The sequence below is a fragment of the Tauraco erythrolophus genome, chromosome 6, assembly GCF_009769465.1.
Source record: "Tauraco erythrolophus isolate bTauEry1 chromosome 6, bTauEry1.pri, whole genome shotgun sequence".
NCBI lineage: Eukaryota > Metazoa > Chordata > Aves > Musophagiformes > Musophagidae > Tauraco > Tauraco erythrolophus.
Window position 1 is genome coordinate 24,324,490 of NC_141470.1, and position 21,107 is coordinate 24,345,596.

Here is a 21,107-nt window from a genome sequence, read left to right on the forward strand (position 1 = left end):
GACTTCCCTAGAGAGGCAGAATAAAAGGCTTATGCCTAACTGCACAAACTGGTTTCCTCAGGGATGAGCGCTAAAGCACAATCCAAGGTTGAAGCTGTGTCTGAACCTAGTAGGAAGTACTTGGGACAGCTGTCACATCCAGAGATAAACCAACATGTCTAGAATAATACCTTGTACAGGAAAAAACATTACCAACTTTGATAATATTATAATCAAATACTTCTGGTGTAGAAATGCCATGTTTCTAGTACTCGGAATGTACCAAAACCACAGATGAATTCAGAATAAACTCATTTTTTTAAGTTCAATCTCCATCCAAATATCACTTTTAAAATATGGAGCAGAGAAACAGAACAGGTAACAGCTCCCCTTTGTTGAAGACATTGGCTAGAAGGTCAAGACTGAATGTGATATGATCAATGTTTGAAGAAGATGCAATAACCACTTCAGAACTGTCAGCACAAACTGCCTGCAAAAACTTCAAGAAAGTAGAGAGGAGAATTTAGCTTTATATGCTAATATAGTGTGTAAGAGCTACTATGGGGGCGGGGGGGTGAGGCAAGGAGGTGGAGGAGGAAGTATGAAGTAGTAACAGATCTAGACATAGTTTAGTATCTTAATAAGAAACACTGACAGTGTTCAATAAATGTAAAAAATTTAACAACTGCAAATAAGCAACTGTTTAAAAAAAAGCAGCCTGACAGCCATTACATTTGGTAATAAAATGCATAATTGTTACCTTTCTTCTTTGAACAGGTTGAAGGAAAATCTTTGTCTTCTACTTTCACTGAAGGTCTATTGCACTTCATCCTACAAAAGAAGGACCGTCTTGCTCCAGAACATAGTCTTGATGGCCCAGGTGTTATATCAGTTTTAACTGGGAGTCCAGCTGTAGCAAACAGAGGAAGTGAGGAAGCCTTCTTTGTCACGTAAAAAGTTAACCATGCAAATGATTACATCATACAACCCAACTGTACGATATTTCAGCTTTGCCAGGACTTGCACAGAAGGCCTTTTATATCCTTCTTCAGAAGCAGAAGTCCTATTTTTGAGTTTTTCAGGTAAGTGAATACGTGCTGGACCATATCAACATTGGAATTTCTGATTACGCTTTCTAGCGTGAAAACATTGACACAAGCCTGAGAACACAGGGTTCTAAATGCAAAGATTAGCAAGAGATTGTAAAAATTCACACAAGTCTTACAATAAATATTGTGATTTCTCTGAACACTAATCAACTGATTAAAAACAGAGATTATTTACCCATAACCAGAGCAGTACTTCATACGCAGAGTCATTCAATAGGCCCATGACCCTTCAGACTGGAAGACTTTTCTATCACCACACCCACGCAGAGAGCACATATGCACGCATAGAGCAGAAGAGGCCCAGTGACAGTCCAGGCCCACCTCAACTGTTGGGCTCCTAAATGTTAGTTTTTTAAATTGTTCTGATGGAAAGGGGAAAAAAGGTAGCCGTGACCTACATAGAGACTGCAAATCCCCCAAATCTCCAGTTACGTGTAAGAAGTCTCTCGCCTCAAAGAACTAAGTGCATATGAACATGCCCTAACGATAAGTCCTGACCTTTACCATATTCTTGCAAGAGATTCCTGGATTCTTTTCTGTGGAAAGCAACTGGAGAAACACAGTACCAAAACACACATCAACTCTGGGAGCCAACAGCAGAGCACTGGTACAAACGGGGCTCCAGGAGGATGCCTGGCATGCACCAGGTATCAGCAATGCCAGTGATGCAGCTGGAGCTCCAGGGGACAGTGCTCCAAGAGCTGACGGAGGATTTAAATCACATAGCAACTTTTCCACAGCTTGCTATCCACTTCAACCATTTCTGTATGAGGATATGTATAAACACATACAAAAACTTCTAGGGTCTTGTAGGCTTTTAACACAAGGAGAAAAACAATGATGCCAATGTTTTAGTGTAAAGTGTGCCTCCCTTAAAATTAGGATCGAACGAGGTCACTTCAAGGAGGTCAGACTGTCCTGCACCACGTACACTCAAAGCTGCTGTTCAGTGGTGAGAGTACAAGCTGTGCTTGAGTCACTCATGCCAACATAAATACATACATAGTAGTACTCTTAAGAACGAGAGTTGTTGAAATTCTACCAGTCTATCATAGCAGATGGGAAGACTGTAATTCATAGTATTTATTTTTGCCCTAGCTTTGTCAGAGGCATACGAAAAAGGAGCTAGCACTAGATATACATACTTGACAACCAGACAAAACCAGGAGCCAGAAAAGCTTCGGCTGATCCAGCTGGAGCCTCTAGGCTCACTGCCCTGGAATGATCTCTCTCAGCTTCAGTTTCTGAAGTTGAGCTGGTGGCTTCTTTGAGATGGGATCCTAGTGATTTCTGCTTCTGACAAGCATGAGACTTAATGACCTGTAAATCTGCATTTATAAGATACCATCTTCTACTTAAGCAATGCAGACTCCTGTTCTGAGAGTGAATTAAACACCCACTCACCTCAAAAGCAGCAGATACAGAACTACTTTAAAATACCAGAGTGGAACAGAGCTAAGAGACATAATATGAAATGATTCCAAGGACCAGGTTAAAAACCTTACGAGAGAAAGGTTAGGTCATTGACAGGAGTGGCAATAGGTATAAATATATAAATAAATAGAAACCTCTAGCTTGACTGACAGCTAAGGATTACCAAAACAACAGTGAGTGTATTCTGAACACTCAGAATGACAGATTAGAACAAATGCTTCAAATGTTTTAACAGGAAAAGTTAAACCTTTAATGCCTGGAAAAGAGAGGATACCTCACAGGTGAAGCCAGTTAAACTGATGCATCTATACTGCAGTGCATTCAGGTATCTGCTTCATACTTTTCCCCCCAACCTCATCGTTAAGCTAAAACTTCCTTGGCATGACATCCAACCCAAACAGCACCCTCCACCCAGATACACTTTTGACACAGGCAAATACTCAGAAGCACTGAATCTGGCTACTTGATTATTTTTCAAAAGGTGGTAGTACTTACTTTTTGCATCTATAAGCCTTTCTCGTGGCGCAGTGTCAGAAGAAGAGAGCTGCTCCTTCACTTTGGCAATGTCTTTAGGATGAAGGTAATCAAATAAACTTTGACCAATCAAATCATTCTGTAGAGATTGAATATTCAGTCAAAAAGTAAAATAACTGTTCAGGATACTTTCTCAATTTTAGCACATATTATAAACAATTCTTTTAGGTCTAACCAAGGAATAACAAACATCTGAGATTCAGGATTTACTGTAAGGCATGTTCTCTGTACTTTTAAGTTACGATTATATTACGTAGTAATTGATTTCATTATTTTTAGTAAGAGTTTTGCAGAAATAGAATGCTTAATGCACCACCACCAAGTAGTCATGTTTCTCTTCAGTCTCACTTCGTATGCTACATATTTGAAAGAAAAAAAAAATAATAGCAAATGTTCTCTTTGAATATTTACATGATGAATACCTAATTAGTATATACCTAACTAGAAGCTGGTTAGGAAAACTTTTGAAGCTCATACGGTTTTTAAATTTGGTAAGGAGGGCAGATGAAAAAGAATGAAGAATATTATTTAGACAATGTGTGGTGCAAGTTAAGCCTCACGTTAAGCATACATCAAAAACATGGCTTTGGTATAATTGCTTCCCAGTTTCCATCAGTGAGTATGCTAGCAAAGCCAGAACAGACAAAAGAAAAGTAAGTTGAAAAATTCATGCAAAGCTATTGAAACAACCTCAGACTGATTTTTCAAGATTTGCTTACACTCCCACTTAGATAATGCTTTTACAAGCCTGAGGGTAAATCCCTGATCAGAATGCATCAATCAGTGAAGTAAATTTAGTTCCTTTTCACCTCCTTAGTTTCAATGGAAACCAAAAACAATGTGCTCTAATGACGTGGCAGAGAAAAGCTCTTTCTTTGCAACAAACCTCAGCTTTCAAGACAGACTATTCACATAAATGCCCCTCCATATAAATGGATAATCATGAAAAAGCTTTCAAATCTTTTAAGGCCTAACATTACTTAAAATGGAAAAGAATACCTGACTGTAGTTGAGGATCTTGAAGACAGATTCTGAAACAAACAGTATCTTCCCTCTGTCACAGCCCACAACAAAAAGAAATCCGTCTGCTGCCTAATTAGGCAAAAGAAAAAAAAAAGTAAATTACTAAGCTGTACATCCTCATTGCATCATTATAAAGTAGAATTTCTACACTAGAAGAGCTGTCTTAAGCTTTAGAGGTAACTGAGTCAACAGGCAAGATACGAAATTACGATAAAGATTTTTGCATCTGAAAACATTTTTGGCATCGTTCCGGGCATGCCCAGAATGTAAAGTCACTTTTATGGGAAGAAAGAATACATATCTTGTCCAATACTATTATATTTAATTATGCCTTCAAATTAAAGTATTATTGTAACTTATTTATTCCATAGTTCCTCTTTTAGAAAGCAAACTTAACCTGGATATTTATTTATGTGCCTGTAGGCAAGTAGTTCCCATTTCAATAGTACTCTTTTTCAGTCACATACAAGCATGCAGGATTAGGCCCTAATTTAACAGCTTTAGAGTCACAATGCTGCAGAAATTAAACTCTGGATACGCTGCATCTGGGCACTGCAGTGCTCCACAAATTCCACAAGCTACTAGAAGAGCTTAACTATTGACAAACGATATATACTCTCCACGCTACAAAAGTATACAGCAAGCAGCCAAACATACTAAGCCGTGTTACATCAGCAACCTCAAAAACGCTGTTCGTTATACCACTGTATGCTGAAAATCATGTCGAGGTAGCCCATGGCAAAATGTCTGCAAGAAAACAATTTATGTAATTTTGGTTCATTCCATGAAATAACTGAAGATTCTGATGGTTACCATCAAAATATGAGAGCTTCCTCAGATCTCCCTCTTAAATCTGCTTAAATTAAGAGACGCTAGTCATTGTTAAAACCCATTGACTTCATGCAATAGTCCTGCAGATTTCTTCATTATCCTCCACATTTGGAACATTCTTAAGATGAGATACAAGGCAGAAAAATCTTGTGCTTTGCTTTGGGAGAGTTATATTCACAGCCATTAATATCTCTTAATTAAAAGCTGAAACATACCCTGAGAATAAGATGTTTTAATTCATCGTCTGATAGAAAAGCAGGTTTATAGTTGGCTTCTGTATATGGGTTTGTAGCACCTAAAGAAAACAAACAACGCCCATATCACAAACTGAACAATACATGCTTAAGTGAGCAATTTTCCTTTGGCTCCTTCTTATGCTGCTATTCATTGCAGGTGTTCTTCAAAATGGAAGTTGCTTTTTGGTTTTGTTTCACTATCGACATAAGCTCTGTTGGTATTAACTCAAAAAAAAGATGATGCTTTTTTCCTAAACCACAAATACTGCATTACATAGTAATGCAAATTAAATGCCTTCTGAGATATAAAAGTGTTCTTTGACATATTTTTTTAACCCAAACGCTGTGGTTGATTTATGCTCTATTCTCAGAATTAGAAATGAAAAGTAAGAGATTAAAGAATAAAAACCTTCAAACTATTTCTTCTCTTTATAATTCAGTAAAACATAACAAGGTCATGTAAACAAATTGTCACATAGGAACTTAACAAATCAGTTCTCTCATTCCATGCCAAAGACAAAAAACATATCAATAACATCTCACAATGCCAAAAGCCCAAAATTAGCAACAAATGAGGCAGCTATTTATTAAAAAGTAATTCCTCTCATTCTACTCCCTTCATAAAGATAAAAGAGAGTCAAATTAGTAACCACTGAAGTGTTATGAAGTATTAACCTAATCAAATGACAGAGGCAGAAAAAGTTAAACCTTTCAAAAACAGTAGGATAAATGTGATTGGAAGACACCAGGTCTCCTAGCAACTAGAAGAGTGACTCTCTTTAAATTAGCTGTATTACTATCTTTTCTCAGGGGCACATTTCTTTAAGGCTTAAATTTTCACCATTATCAATGATTGTACCCAAGCACTAATTCATTCTTACATAGAATCACAGAATGGTTAGGGTTGGAAGGGACCTTACAGATCATCTAGTTCCAACCCTCCACTACACCAGATTGCTCAAAGCCCCATCCAACCTGGCCTTGAACACTTCCAGGGATGGGGCAGCCATAACCTCTCTGGGCAACCTGGTCCAGTGCCTCACCACTCTCACAGTGAAGAATTTCTTCCTTAGATATAATTGAAATCTACCCTCTTTCAGTTTAAAGCCATGACTCCTTGTCCTATGACTACATGCCCTTGGTAAAAAGTCCCTCTCCAGCTTTCTTGTAGGCCCCCTTTAGGTACTGGAAGGCTGCTAGAAGATCTCCCTGGAGCCTTCTCTTCTCCAGGCTAAACAATCCAAACTCTCTCAGCCTGTCTTCATAGGAGAGGTGTTCCAGCCCTTGGATCATCTTCGTGGCCCTCCTCTAGACCTGCTCCAAAAGGTTCTTATGTTGAGGGCCCCAGAGCTGAACACAGTACTGCAGGTGTGGTCTCACAAGAGCAAAGGGGCACAACCACCCTCCCTTGACCTGCTGGGCAGACTTCTTTTGATGCAGCCCAGGATATGGATGGCTTTCCGGGCTGCCAGTGTGAATCACCAGCTCATGTTGAGCTTCTCATCAACCATCAACCCCCTAAATCCTTCTCAGAGCTGCTTTGCACATGGGATCGCCCTGACTCATGTGCAGGACCTTGCACTTGGCCCTCTTGAACTTCATGCGGTTCGCAGGGGCCCACCGCTCAAGCCTGCCAAGGTCCCTCTGGATGGCATCCCTTCCCTTCAGCATGTCGACCACACCACACAGCTTGGTGTCATCAGCAAACTTGCTGAGGATGCACTCGATCCCACTGTCCATGTTGCCGACAAAGATGTTAAATAGCACTGGCCCCAATACAGACCCCTGAGGAATGCCACTCGTCACCGGTCTCCACCTGGACGTTGAGCCCTTGACCACAACTCTTTGAGCGTGACGATCCAGCCAATTCCTTATCCACTGAGTGCTCCATCCATCAAATCCATGTCTCTCCAATATGGAGATAAGGATGTTATGTGGGACAGTGTCAAACGCTTTGGACAAGTCCAGGTAGATGATGCCAGTTGCTCTTCCCTTATCCACCAATGCTGTAACCCCATCATAGAAGGCCAACAAATTTGTCAGGCATGATTTGCCCTTAGTGAAGCCATGCTGTCTTTCATCAGTCACCTCCTTTTTTTCCCCATGTGCCTTAGCACAGTTTCCAGCAGGATCTGTTCCATGATCTTGCCAGGCACAGAGGTGAGACTGACTGGCCTGTAGTTCCCCAGGTCTTCCTTTTTTCCCCTCTCTTTTTAAAGATGGGGGCTATGCTTCCCTTTTTCCAATTGGTCGGAACCTCACCAGAGTGCCACAACATCTCAAATATGATGGACAGTGGCTTAGCAGCTTCATCTGCCAGTTCCCTCAGGACCTGTGGATGCATCTCATCAAGTCCCATGGACTTGTGCACCTTCAGCTTCCTTAGATGGTCTTGGACTTGATCTTCTCCTACAGTGGGCAGTTCTTTATTCTTCCAGTCCCTGCCTTTGACTTCTGCGACTTGGGTGGTGCAGCTAGAGCACTTGCCAGTGAAGACTGAGGCAAAAATGTCATTGAGTACCTCAGCCTTCTCCATATTCTGGGTAACCAGCCCCTCATGACAACCACAGCTTGTGAATGTGAGGCTGCTCTTATCTGTCTACAGAGCCTCATCTGCTCAGGCTTCCTAGTCAGGTGGCCTGTAGCAGATCACCACTGTAACGTCACCTGTCCTTGCCCTCCCTTTAATCCTGACCCATAAGCTCTCAGTCAGCTCCTCATCCATCTCCAGGCAGAGCTCCATGCCCTTCAGTTGGTCTTTGACATAGAGGGCAACACCTCCTCCTCGTCTATCCCACCTATCCCTGCTAAAGAGCCTGTATCCTTCCATTCCAATGCTGCAGTCATAGGATTCATCCCACCACGTCTCCATGATGCCAATAAGATCATAACCTTGCAGGTGTGCACACACCTCTAACTCCTCTAGTTTATTCCCCATGCTACATGCGTTTGAATAGAGGCATTTCAGTTGGGCCATCGACGAAGTTGACTTACTGGCTGGAGTGTCTGGAATTCCTTTCTGCTGCTCTTAGCTTGTCTTGATCAAGCCTGATATTATCCCCTGCCCCGTCATATCTAGTTTAAAGCCCTGTCAATGAGCCCCGCTAGCTGATGTGTGAAGACTCTCGTCCCCCTTTGAGAAAGGTGAATCACACTTGGTGCCAGCAAGCCTGGTGCCATGTAGGCCATCCCATTATCAAAAAATCCAAAACTGTAGCAGTGACACCAGCCACAGAGCCATGTATTAACAGACTGGGCACGTCTGTTTCTTCCAATGTCGCTGCCCGCAACTGGAAGGAGAGAGGAAAAGATAACCTGTGCTCTAGATTGCCGTATCAACCATCCCAGGGCCCTGAAGTCTCTTCTGATCACCTTTGGACTACATGTTGCAGCTTCACCACCACCCACATGGAAGAGCAGTAATGCTTCATAGACCAAGGGCCGTACCAGGCTAGGAAGTTTCCTAGCAATGTCCTTAATTCGAGCTCCAGGGAGGCAGCAGACTTCCCTAAGAGGAGGGTCTGTCTGGCATATCAGACCCTCAGTTCCCCTCAGAAAGGAATCACATTATGAAGGTCTAGGACACACAGAAATTTGCAACAATCCCAACTCTTCCAAAGCTGCATGTTTCCCTTCAGGTGCTTCTAACACAAACTGGTTAAAAAAACTAAAATTGAATTTTCAAAGTACTCTCTGTTCTTTCACACAGAGATAAAGGTATGAACACAAAACCTCAGAAGTTCTGTAGGAACATACTTACACCTAAAATCTAACCTCTCTATCCAACGAGTTTCACACACTGCCTGCTTAAGAGCACTGCCCAGTGCTACACAAGCTTTAACTGTGCATTGCCATTTCAGCCCTTTGTTCCCTCACCTCACCTGCTTCAGCTGCCTTGCTTTTGTTGAATCTAGTGATGGTGATTAATCAGGTCAAGACGATGGAAAATTATTCTTTTCTCACCCACAAATTTCCCAGTCAGATCAGGATATTGGACCATCAACCAGTAAACTATAAAGGAATGTGCAGCATCAAATGCTAAAAAAAGGAGATAAGTCCTCCCAAAATGTATTAACTTACTCCTTTCTGGCAAAGAGTAACAAAGGGAAGGAAAAAGCCTGGCTTTGGGGAAACCCTATTTTGCCATCCTCCTTCACTCCTGTCCTGTCTCCCACTCCCCTCACCCCCAGTCAACTTACCACGTAATGTTTTCATATGCTGGACAGCCATTCTCAATACAGTGAGTTTATCTAGCTTCCGAGACATGGCGTTGCACGTTGGTACCAAAGACGCCAGTTCATCTATAAAACTGTTCATTTTATCTCTACGCCTTTTTTCAATTTGACTATGAGCCTCCCTAAAGAAGCAAAGTGGTGAGGAAAAACAGAACAGCATGAGAAAATAAATCATGTTAAAAAATCTCCAAATCCAGTTTAAGAAAAAACACAAAAATAATCTCCTCCTGATAATTAAGTTACCCTCTTATACTCATGAAAAGCACATCCACATACAGAATTCTTCAGACATTTTGTGTTCATTACTTGGGTGAGTAACAGTTGGAACCAATTGGCAAGGCTGCAGCACATGGTTCTAATTTGCCAGAAAACACATATAATGTTGGCCATACAGTACACCGAATCCTAAGTTCCGAAACAATCCACTAAACAGACCAAAATTGTCTAGCGATTTCTACTGCTGTACAACGCTTCGTTCTTAGCACATACACTGAAACATAACTGGAATCATAAAGGTCACAGATAAGCAAATTCCAGTGTATATAAATATTGAATAAAGCATTCAATTAAGAATTTGTAATCAGTATACTATATGAACATACTAAGTACTTAAATCTACCTTTTGCTGTGGCAATATAAGTCTACTTATCCTACAGTTTTCCATTTGAAGTATTTGAGACACCTCTGAACTAAACTCTTCCTAACCAGGAAAAATGATGATAAACACTAAGTTATTTTATTTTTGTTATGTATTTTCCCATATTGATGAGTCACTGTTAACACATTTACAACCCACTATTGAATTTGAAAGAAACAAGATTAAAAACGTAATGCTATCAGAAACACATACAGACTTCAATTTCAATGTTAAGACAAGTGACTAAAACCAAGTTGCCTACCAAGTTAGCATTTTCACAAAACTATATATGCAGTTTATACATGAAAAATGTTAACAGTGCAATGATGCATAAAAATAAGAGAAGGTCAAAGCTAGAAAAAAATATTTTTAAGATAAGAAACATACGCAAATATTTCACATATGGCAAAAGGCAAGAGATCAATTGTTCTCAATGCATTTGTTCAGAGTATTACCTTGCATTTTTTATTCTGCCTTGTTGGTCTGTATACTCCAATCTGTTGGGAAATGGTATCACAAAGTTACAGCATTGAAAACACTGAAAACAATTCTTATAATGTATCGTACATACCTACTGGTCCTCATTAAAAGAATTTTTTTCTAAAATGTGAATATTTATTTAACCTTTCTTCAGAAAATATCATTATTTATAATACCGTGGCTCAAAGTGCAGAGTTTTTTTGTTTTTCTGTTTTAATTGCTCAACAATCTTAAGACTTTGTCCCAGAGAAACAACGTAGGACACCTGACCACGGTAAGACTGAAAACAGATATCTATACACAGGAGCCTATGTCAGTACTGTGGAACTAACATTCTAGTGACTGTATCAATAGTACCTTCCATGTTGGTCATCTTTATCTGTATCCATGCCTTCCCTGCAGAAATAAAATAAAGCAATGTATCACAAATTAAGCAGGATTAGCAAAACTGTTATTGCATTACTATAAAATTAGAATAAAGTATTCCTGTCATCTTTAAATCCTAAATACAAAAATAAGAACATAAAAGTGAGAACGTGGAAGGACTAAAGAAGTTGTGTGGGTTTTGTAATATAACATTTTTTTAAATTGGTTGCGTCTCCCTGGGAGCTAACAAAATGGCACAGTTTGATGTGTTTGACAATAAAACATGCTGCAGTTCAAAGATATCATCTGTTATAAAAGTGTTTTTCGGTTAACTAGAGGAGAAAAAAAAGGACATATCAAAGCAGATTATTTTTCATACCTTCATCAGAAATATGGCTGCTAACTTGCATTTACTATAGTTTAGAGTTCAACCAGAGGCAGTTATCAAAGCGCTTAGCATCAAATTCACACATTTCCCTGAATTACTTTGTGCAGATGTCTGCATGTTCTACGTTTTCGTTTGCCTTACAGTAATTGACTTTGGGGTAAGAGACGGTAATAATCTACAGCAATGAACTGCTGGAAATGGCCAAACACATGGACAAGGTGAGAGACTGTATGAAACTAACTAGGTGCATTTTAAATTAGTATAACTTTCCGTGTAGATATATGGCTCACTTTTGTCTTAACATGAAAAAAACGTAAGGAAGGAGGCATGAAGAATAAAAAGCATCTCCCTTATTACATTTTATTATCTTAACTATATGTACAGAAGTTACAAGTAGAGGAAAGCATAAGTTTTCATAGCCGTACCAGGAGAAAAGGGCTGAATGCCTAAGACTACAGCACTGTTAGACAAAACAATTAGGAAGAGAATGCTTTGGTACATATAAATCTGCACAACTGTGCTTAAATGGACACTCTTAGGCCTGGCTTATTCTGGTTAATTTTTACCAGCACATTTTAGGTAAAGGGGAGGGAAAGGCAAGGAAAAACATTGAGAATCTTTTTCAAGTGAAACTGATTATTAAAATACTTATACTTACTCAAAAGGAAAGCCATCAAGTCTGAAAAGAAAGAAAAATAAAGTACACCATATATAGGAAATAACAATACCGTCTTACATTTTCTGTTGAAATTCTCAAGCTAATTTATATTCTACTTGAAATGAAAAACACAGCGAAAACAAGACAATAGCAGAGAACTTATTCTAAGGAGACAAGCTTGTTCAAATTAATCTACTTTCTGAAAGAATAATTCTGCTTTTTGAGAAAAGATAGCACAGTTCATTACATGTAATGTGAAAAACTAGTAAAACAACTAACCTAAATTATGTTATGCAAATGATTGAGATATTCTTTCATCTTCAGAAATGAAAGATCTGTGCTTTATGTTTGTTGCCCTTGCAGTTAGATAAATGGGATTTCAGAGGACTCTAAGGCTAGAAATATATAAAAAAAAGTATCCCAAGTTTCTCAGTTTTTCCTTCTGCCCAGCAGGACAGATGAACATTTTCTTTCAGGCAGTACTAAAGTCCTTATTCTGAATTTTATACAGACTTTATCATATAATAAGGAAATTAAACAGAATTTCTACACACAAGTTAACTGCTGGCATCACTTCAAGACTGTAAAGTGAACTGAAACACCACTGAGCTTTTAACATGTTAAGAGGCTATGTTTTATAAGATCCTTATGAAAGATCTTCTCGTATTAGCCACTAAATATTCCCGCTCAACATCAGACAATAGCCCTCTTAAAAACAAACATGGTAGTCTTTCATATATTATTCATTGCACTCTTCCATCAATTATCTTTGTGATTAGTTTTTAAAAGAAGTTTGAATAATGCTAAAGCTTTTCTTCATCTCTCAATTTGCACGTATGAGTTACTGTCTTAGTCAAAGATCAAAGCACTTCTGATGCTCACAAAGAAATAGCAAGCAGGTCTAGAACAGGACTTAGAAACGAGGCATTAGTTTTCCACTTGTGATGCCACCTTTAGCTACAGGATACTTGTTGCAGCAAAATTCATTTTAGCCTTAGAAAAGAACCCAGAAAGCAAAATCTAAAGAGAGGTACAAAGCAAGTTACAAGTGCTTCAGGATAGTTTGTTTTCTTGTCATGTATTATTTCAACCGAAAACACTACTCCCAAGAAAAGAAAGTAACTGTTTATAGAACTGTGCATGAAGTCTTGGATTCCAGCTTTTGACTAAAACAGACTGTAGTGGAGAACAGATAACCTTTGCTGAAGTGACAGCAATAGGCTGAATAGGAATTTTCCTGGAGGAATGGCAGGAGAAAGAATTGAATAAAAGCTGGTGAGGAGAGCTGAAAGCACATCTGATCAATATGCTTGCCTGTACCTGAGAGGCAAATGAAGAACCATACTAAACCAGTCAGGTTTTTCCTTCCTTATTCCCTGACTTCACTAGTAAATGAAGCATAAAACTGGACATTCAGACTATTTATGTAAAAGAATAAGTTGTTAACAGGCAGCAAAAGCTGAACAGTCGCATTTCTGAACAACATTTACTGATACATACATATAGAAGGAGGGATCAAGGAAGTCTACCTTAAGTTCTAATTTAAAATAATAGGAATATTTACTAGCTGTTTCCTTTGCAACACAACATGAACCGTGGTATGACAACAGCTGTTGTAAACTTATCTTACTTAGGATTTAAGGAAACAGTGTTTTCACGTATTTAATAAAACGCACACACAACCTAAAGGGCAGAATTATAACTTACAAGAGTAAGCTGTCATTTGGAAAAGAGGACTTGAGCAATGCTTCCTACCCAGAAGAATAAAGATGGAGAAATCCTCTCTAGAGAAGAGGAAGTTGGTAAGATTGAAGCTGTTCACTGAATTTTGTAGTAGTCAGTTCAACTAGAGGCAGTCATGTAGTTTTCAGGAAGACTGAATGCATAGTAGAGAAGGTACATATGCCATTATGTTTGTGGCCTTTAAACAGTACTTAACGTTTTGTGTATATGTTCTCCTAAAAAGAAGTCCTACTCACAGGGAACCTAATTCTTAATTGTTGTGCTCAGAATGGATTAAAAATTCTCCTCTTCCCTGTAAAAAGAACTGCCAACAATCCAAAGGGCCACAATGATAAAATTTGTGCTGTTACATAAAAATGGACTACGTAGCCTTATTAATAATAGATAAGACCCATTCACAAGTTACCCTGCAGCTGGAGCTTGTAGAGTTACAATGCGTAAGAAGTTTGCACAGTGACTCAAAGTAGGTTGGTCTTGGTGTACCTAGCACAGAAGACATTACACATTTGGAAATCTGACAAACTTTACTACAACCTTCACTATGCTAAAGCAGAGTTGGTATGATTTCTTTCTATTTCAAACACCTGCCCCAAGACAGAAGCTATGGCTTGGAACAGTACTTCTGAGCACTGTTACTAGCAAGCTTCCCTTGAAGAGAAGCAGCTTCCTTGAAACATAACCACATTCTACTGCTGATTCAGAAGAAACCAAGTTTTTATTTTGTCAGGAATAATAGCCTACAGTTGCGGACCAACAAAAGATGAAATGAAAGGCAGATCTACTGCCACAAACCAGAGACTACTCAGATTAATATTCAACTAGGAGACCAAAATAGCTTCATCAGGCAAAGGCTGGCAGCACACAAAAAGGAAGTGAGTAAAAAGAAAAAAATAGGTAAAGAAAAGGAACTATTCCCAGTTTTGCTTCTGCTTTTTAATGAATTTATTATCTTTCCTCCCACTAGTCATTCTACATCCTATGTAAACGGTCAATATAATGAACTTTCACACTGTACATTTCATCAGTATTCTCCACCTCTCATCAGCCAAAGGTCTCTTTCCTCAGCCTTACCCCATTTGATAGCCCTCAATTCTAGCTGCACTGGGATGAAGGCTTTATTTTCATTATTAAATAATAAACTTTCCTCTTAGTGCATAGTATCTTTTTTCTTTATTAAAACCTGTATGACAGTTGTCAAGAAAAGGTTATTTAAAAATTGCTATAAATATTTCCATTGTCTCCCCCACTGTATTGTTGTGTTACAACTTCTTTTCAGCAGTGTTAAATCAAGAGAAATTCAACTTACTGATAATCGGTAGAGCTTCCCTTTCTTTTCCTATTACAATCCATTCCTGAAGTGCTAAGGGAACTGGAGATCAAGTCAGCAGGGTCTGGTGACATAAAGTCACTAATTGTAGAAGATATGTCCATCCTTTGGTCTGCCATTGGATTGTCTAACATTAAAAAAAAAACAAAAAACAAACCCAAAACAAAACAAAAAACCACCATCAAAAAAACACTGCATTAATGAAAGGAGAAACTTACATATTTTTAACCCAAACCACAAAATCTCAAACTTCATATTCTTAAAACCCACAAAAATCACAATTCCATTATTTCCTTTTGCCATAAACCAGAAAATAGGCAATTTTTCCTTTTCCAGTTACTGGCGTATTGAATATTGCACACAAATCATGACCATCCTCAAAACACATTACTTCACGCAATTATTTTAAAAGAACTGTCAGCGTTAATTTAACTAAACCAGGTTTACTCTTATGTTAACTGGCCAGCCAACTGCTTCTACCTAACATAAATAAAGGGTAACTTCTGTCTGTCTTTCACTGACCGGGAACACCAGTTTTAGTGCCTCTCCATTTGAAGATCATATTACCAAACTTCATAAGCTTTGAGAGTTCTAATTCCACTGAATTTCATGGACCAGAATTCAGAAGATTTCCATAGAAAATCAGGTTAAATAAACACCTCCACCACAGCAGACCCCACAAATAAAAAGCTAATAACCCAATGATGGTCTACGAAGACTAGTTAAAGGCAGAAACGCATCTAATTAGCTTTTTCATCCAAAATACACACATTTTAACCCTCTAGACTGCAAATAATCATATTGTTGGAAGAAACCCTGTGAAAAGCTTATTCATTATTAAATTGCATCAACAGTGAAGCAGAAGAGTTTTTACCTGAAAGCCTGTCTTGAAATCCTAGATCCACCTGGGGAAAGATGATGACGCTCAGCCAGGAGCAGCAGATCACCTTAAAACCCTTCCATGCCTCATATTCTGTTAGTGAAGTACTTTCAAAACCTGAATGGAAAGAAAACCAGCAAGCTTAAAAAACACTTTCGAAACAAGTTTAAAACAATTGTTTTAGACACAGTTTAAAATAGCAAATAGATGTTTTCTACTTAAGGATCGAATTTTAGTTTCCTTGTAAAGTGTAGAAGCTTTATCCATCATCAAAAGGCTGAGATGTTGGGATGTGTGTCTCCAATGGATTAAGCTTTGGAACAGAAGGAATCCCTCCAGCATCACTTCCTTTTGGGTCCTGTTGATCATTCTTCAGTCTTTGCATAGAACATCTCCACTCACAAAACATGATCAGATGTGAACACACTTGTTGTCAGATGCTACCAGAATGAGTCAAACTGCTATTACAGTGCAAAAGACAGACTTACCCTTTCACTCCTGGCTGCCTCACTTTTAAGGCGGCCATAGCAGTAAGACAGTTTGGGCTGTATCTTTTATTTTATTTGGCTTACCCTTTTATTTTCCCTTGGAATAGCAGTTGGCATTTTAAAAGGAAAGGTTAAACATTGTTCTATTCTTCAGCCTTCAAGTTTTAAATAAAATCCACACCCTGTACTATAACTCAAGTCCTCAACTGCGTCTCCCAGCTGTACTGCAAACTTAGTGGCTGGTCTGCAGGTGGATGTCCTTCCCTTCCAGATTTCCATCACAAAGTCAGTGTTTCAGCAAAACTCACTATGCAAGACTTAAAAACTGTTTCAAGTCTGCCTCTTGCAAGCAACTTTGAAAGTCTTTTGGATACACCGTTTGCTGGTTTACGCATCTAGGAACATTATGACTGCCTTCCCAACCTGCAATGACAGCAGAACTTCCCAATTACACAGAGCAGCAAGCTCCCATCACACTCTCAGAAGTTTGCAAGTCAAACAACCAGCATTCTGTCAACATGACCATATAATAACCAATTCTACTGAATCGCATATATAGACATGCCAGGAGTTATAAGCCAACAGAAGCCTCACAAAATATAAAGTCAATGGTATCATTTTCTTCACCTCTGCCAGAATAGCAAATTCAAATTCATTTTACAAGTTTAAATTATCTAAATCGCTGGTCCTCTTAAGGTAATAAGAGTCAAGATCACAGGTCTTAAATCTAAGGTCAGGCAAGTCACTGCCTTAATATGACCAGCTTGTGAACAGAAGATGACTATTGGTCTAAAAGCAGAGTTTTCAAATTGCTGCTGAGGACCCATTGTCCATCTCACCCAACAACTTCTCTGTGGTCAACTCTCAAAAATTAAAAAGGAAGTTGGGTATTTGCAAATGCATGGACATACTGGTACAGGCAAGTTAGGAGGCCAACTGACACCAGAAGGTCACTGGCAAAAGCTAAAATTAGCACAAACTTAAGTAAAATTATAAGTTGACGTTGAATTCATAACCACAGTTTATTTTAAAAGCTTTCATTCACACGAATACAGTTACAGGTAGATCAGGCCTTACTTCCTACAACAGCCTTTTTCTAATTGCCTGCTTTGTCACTCTTACACAGAGAGGTCCAACAACTATAAAATCAATTATATTACTGCGGTTTATGAGGTTGCTGCAGCTTAAATTACAAAGCACCAGTTACACCACAGTCACTGACCATTTCTCTGTGCTTGGTCCAGATGAAAAAACAGTATCTTCAACCTCAGTTCATAGAATCACAGAATGCTTTGCGTTGGAAGGGACCTTAAAGATCATCTAGTTCCAATCCCCCTGCCATGGGCAGGGAAACCCTCCACTATACAAGGTTGCCCAAAGCCTCATCCAGCCTGGCCTTGAACACTGCCAGGGATGCGGCAGTCAGTTTCTCTGGGCAACCTGCTCCAGTGCCTCACCACCCTCAGAGTGAAGAATTTCCTCCTTATATTCAATCTAAATCTACCCTCTTCCAGTTTAAAGCCATTACTCCTCCTATGACTACACGCCCTTGTAAAAAGTCCCTTGCCAGCCTTCTTGTAGGCCCTCTTTAAGTACTGCAAGGCTGCTAGAAGGTCTCCCTGAAGCCTTCTCTTCTCCAGGCTGAACAACTCTAACTCTCTCAGCCTGTCTTCATAGGAGAGATGCTCCAGCCCTCAGATCATCTTCATGGCCCTCCTCTGGACCTGTTCCAACAGGTCCATGCGCTTCTTATGCTGGGGGCCCCAGAGCTGAACGCACTACTACAGGTGGGGTCTAACAAGAGCAGAGGGGCAGAATGACCTCCCTCGACCTGCTGGCCACGCTTCTTTTGATGCGGCCAAGGATACGGTTGGCTTTCTGGGCTGCCAGCACACATCACCGGCTCATGTTGAGCTTCTCATCCACCAGCACTCCCAAGTCCTTTTCCTCAGGGCTGCTCTCAATCCATTCTCCGTCCAGCCTGTACTTGTGCTTGGGATTGCCCCGACCCACGTGCAGGACCTTGCACTTGGCCTTGTTGAACTTTATGCGGTTCGCAGGGGCCCACCGCTCAAGCCTGCTAAGGTCCCTCTGGATGGCATCCCTTCCCTCCAGCATGTCAACCACACCATACAGCTTGGTGTCATCAGCAAACATGCTGAGGATGCACTCAATCCCACTGTCCATGTCACCGACAAAGATGTTAAACATCACCAGTGCCAATACAAACCCCTGAGGAACACCACTCGTCACTGGCCTCCACTTGGACATCGAGCCGTTGACTGCAACTCTCTGAGAGCAACCATAGCTAATTCCTTATCCACTGAGTGGTCCATCCATCAAATCCATGTCTCTCCAGTTCAGAGACAAGGATGTTATGTGGGACAGTGTCAAATGCTTTGCACAAGTCCAACCTGTGCAGAAGTTAGTTATAGCTAAACTTATTGTGTCCTGTGGCTAAGCCCTATGAATCCAGTCATAAAAGTACTGTCACACCAAACTACCTACTATGTCTCTTTTTTATGCTGTCCAATTAATGTGCATCCATGATTCAGTCTTGGAACCTAATATAAAACCCAAGCACTGTATAATGCACATACTAGAAACAAGTAGTTTCTAAAATTTCTGGCCTATCATCCACAATTAACTTCCAAAGTTCCTGAACACCTCTATATGCAAGTGTACTTGTTGAACTCACATTTTACTGCTTAATATAATTTCATGGATCACTTATGATTACCTCAGACAGAAGGCTGGAATTAAAAAGGAAAAAATGGGAAAAGAAAAAAAAATAAAGGAGATGAAGTTTAACACAGTCCTTTCCTTTTAAGAACACCTCCAACAGTCAGCATTTTAGCTTAATCATCAGAACACTGCACAAGTAACTGGTGTGCTTTAAAGCAAAACCAAAAAAAAAACCACTCCAAAAAAAAAAACCCCAAAACCCACACAACTTTGTTGTTCATCTCAAAACAAAAATTTCCAAGCAGTTTTATACAAAAATTCTTGAAATCAAGTATCTATTCAACTGTGTTGCTATTTTAAATTATAACCAAGCATCTAATAGTTTCAAAGAAGCTATCTTAAGTGTCTTGACCATTTAAGCAGAACAAAATTACATAAAACCCAGAATTCTCAATTTCTTTTCAAGTCAGTCCTTTCTCTACCATGTCTCAAATGCTCATCCCAGTTCTAACAATCAGTCCTACATTTTAGCATTACAGGAGTTATGAATCACTCATGTCTCTTGAAATGAGGTTTAAAGTTAAGAAAACGTCAACCCAATGATCACAGCAAAAATCAGCATGCTGCACTCTAATAAACAGTGAAGAGTTCAGAGAAATGTTTTGTTGCAAGACTTTCTTAAAATTATGAAAAATCGAATATTTTACTATCTTTTCAGCCTCCAGCTGCTATTTGTTCAATAGCTGAAAATCCTCTATGAGAAGGAACACAAAAGTTACCCATATATATAAGCAAAGTTCAAATCTTCTATTTATGATGCCCAGCCTGTTGCCAGAGTACTTCAAGAACCTACTTGAAAAAATGCCATGTAGTCCAATTCCTGATTAAATTCTACTGTAGATGAGAATCAAATGGTATTTTGTCATTGCATCACATGACAGTGTCTTTCTACGGCCTGTTTGGGACTACTTTCTTCAGGATTCCCCTTCTTGGCATTCAATTGTTCTCCAACCCCCTGTAACAAGGCTAATAAGACAGTGAAAACAAATCTTACTGTTCATCTCTCAAAAAAAAAAAAGTTAGATGACACGTGACTAGCTTAATCACGCAGCAAAGCTGATCACGAGTACATAAACACCTCTGAGCAAATCAAGGTCAGAGCTAAAGTAGGTCAACTACGTCTGCCAAGCACCCATCTGGGAGTCAAGACCTCTTTATACAAGCATCACTAGTTTCAGTTACCCCTAGGCAAGAGTCATCTATCTCCAACATACACATGTATTTATTCTAAAAGAAACGCAATTCGTAACTTTATGAATCACAAGTGTCTCATATCTTAAAAGCACTATTTCGCAATGGCAGAGGAAAACCATGGTGTGGTTTCCTTCAGAAGTAATCGAGAAGATACTCATTGCCCCTATGCGTAACAACTGAACCAAAAACAGCTACAGAAGGGAAATTGTCTACTTCCCTTCACGGCAATATTCCATCTCCGAAGTTAACTGTCACGGTACAAACTAGCAAGAAACAGAACAGCATTATTTATCTTCACTATCTGTATTTCTTCAAGAACTGTTACAGATGTGAGTATGCTCCAGATGCATGCACGCTCCGAAATGGTGGGAGATTTCTGCTCAGCAGCACAAGGACTGCAAACATCCCTGTGACGATTTCAAGATGCACACTGGCACACATGGGCATGGCTGCTGCAAGTAACAAGCAGTTCCTACATCAGAGGCTTCATTATAAAATACTCTGTAGGAATGAAAGGAAAGTAAAGACTTCAAAGGAACTAAAGCAGTGGTATTTTCCTTTTCCTTCAGTGCTTACGGAGCAGCTGTCAGAATACTTCATATTTGCCCAACATACAGATACTGTTTTGTTTTAATAGCACATTTGTATTCCTTGAACTCCCCAATATTATTTGCAAGAACGCTCTGTACTCTCAGGAGATAAAAAGCCCTGTGGCTTCCTCTCATATGCAGCTGCATCTCACCACACCCTCTGAAGCAAAGAAGTGATTTTCCCCTGGTTTGCTTGCTGAGGTCATCCTTTTACCACTCACTCATGAGCA

The 21,107-nt window shown here is 39.4% G+C and overlaps 1 protein-coding gene across 3 annotated transcripts in view; it reads right to left on the reverse strand.

The window, feature by feature from the left end:
- The window catches only part of BMAL1 (basic helix-loop-helix ARNT like 1), a 56,270-nt gene that overhangs the window by 13,262 nt on the left and 21,901 nt on the right, over positions 1-21,107 (reverse strand). The window contains exons 2-11 of one of the 3 annotated variants that reach the window (XM_086614206.1): positions 15,855-15,977; positions 14,960-15,107; positions 11,911-11,931; positions 10,856-10,894; positions 10,474-10,515; positions 9,346-9,503; positions 5,126-5,205; positions 4,056-4,148; positions 3,018-3,135; positions 740-889 (exon numbers count right to left, since the gene is read on the reverse strand). In XM_086614206.1, the coding sequence (XP_086470332.1) occupies positions 740-889; positions 3,018-3,135; positions 4,056-4,148; positions 5,126-5,205; positions 9,346-9,503; positions 10,474-10,515; positions 10,856-10,894; positions 11,911-11,931; positions 14,960-15,099 (841 nt within the window). In that variant the 5' untranslated portion in view covers positions 15,100-15,107; positions 15,855-15,977. Of the gene's footprint in view, positions 1-739; positions 890-3,017; positions 3,136-4,055; positions 4,149-5,125; positions 5,206-9,345; positions 9,504-10,473; positions 10,516-10,855; positions 10,895-11,910; positions 11,932-14,959; positions 15,108-15,854; positions 15,978-21,107 lie in introns of those variants that run through there. The other 2 variants (XM_086614207.1, XM_086614208.1) reach the window with 2 other exon arrangements.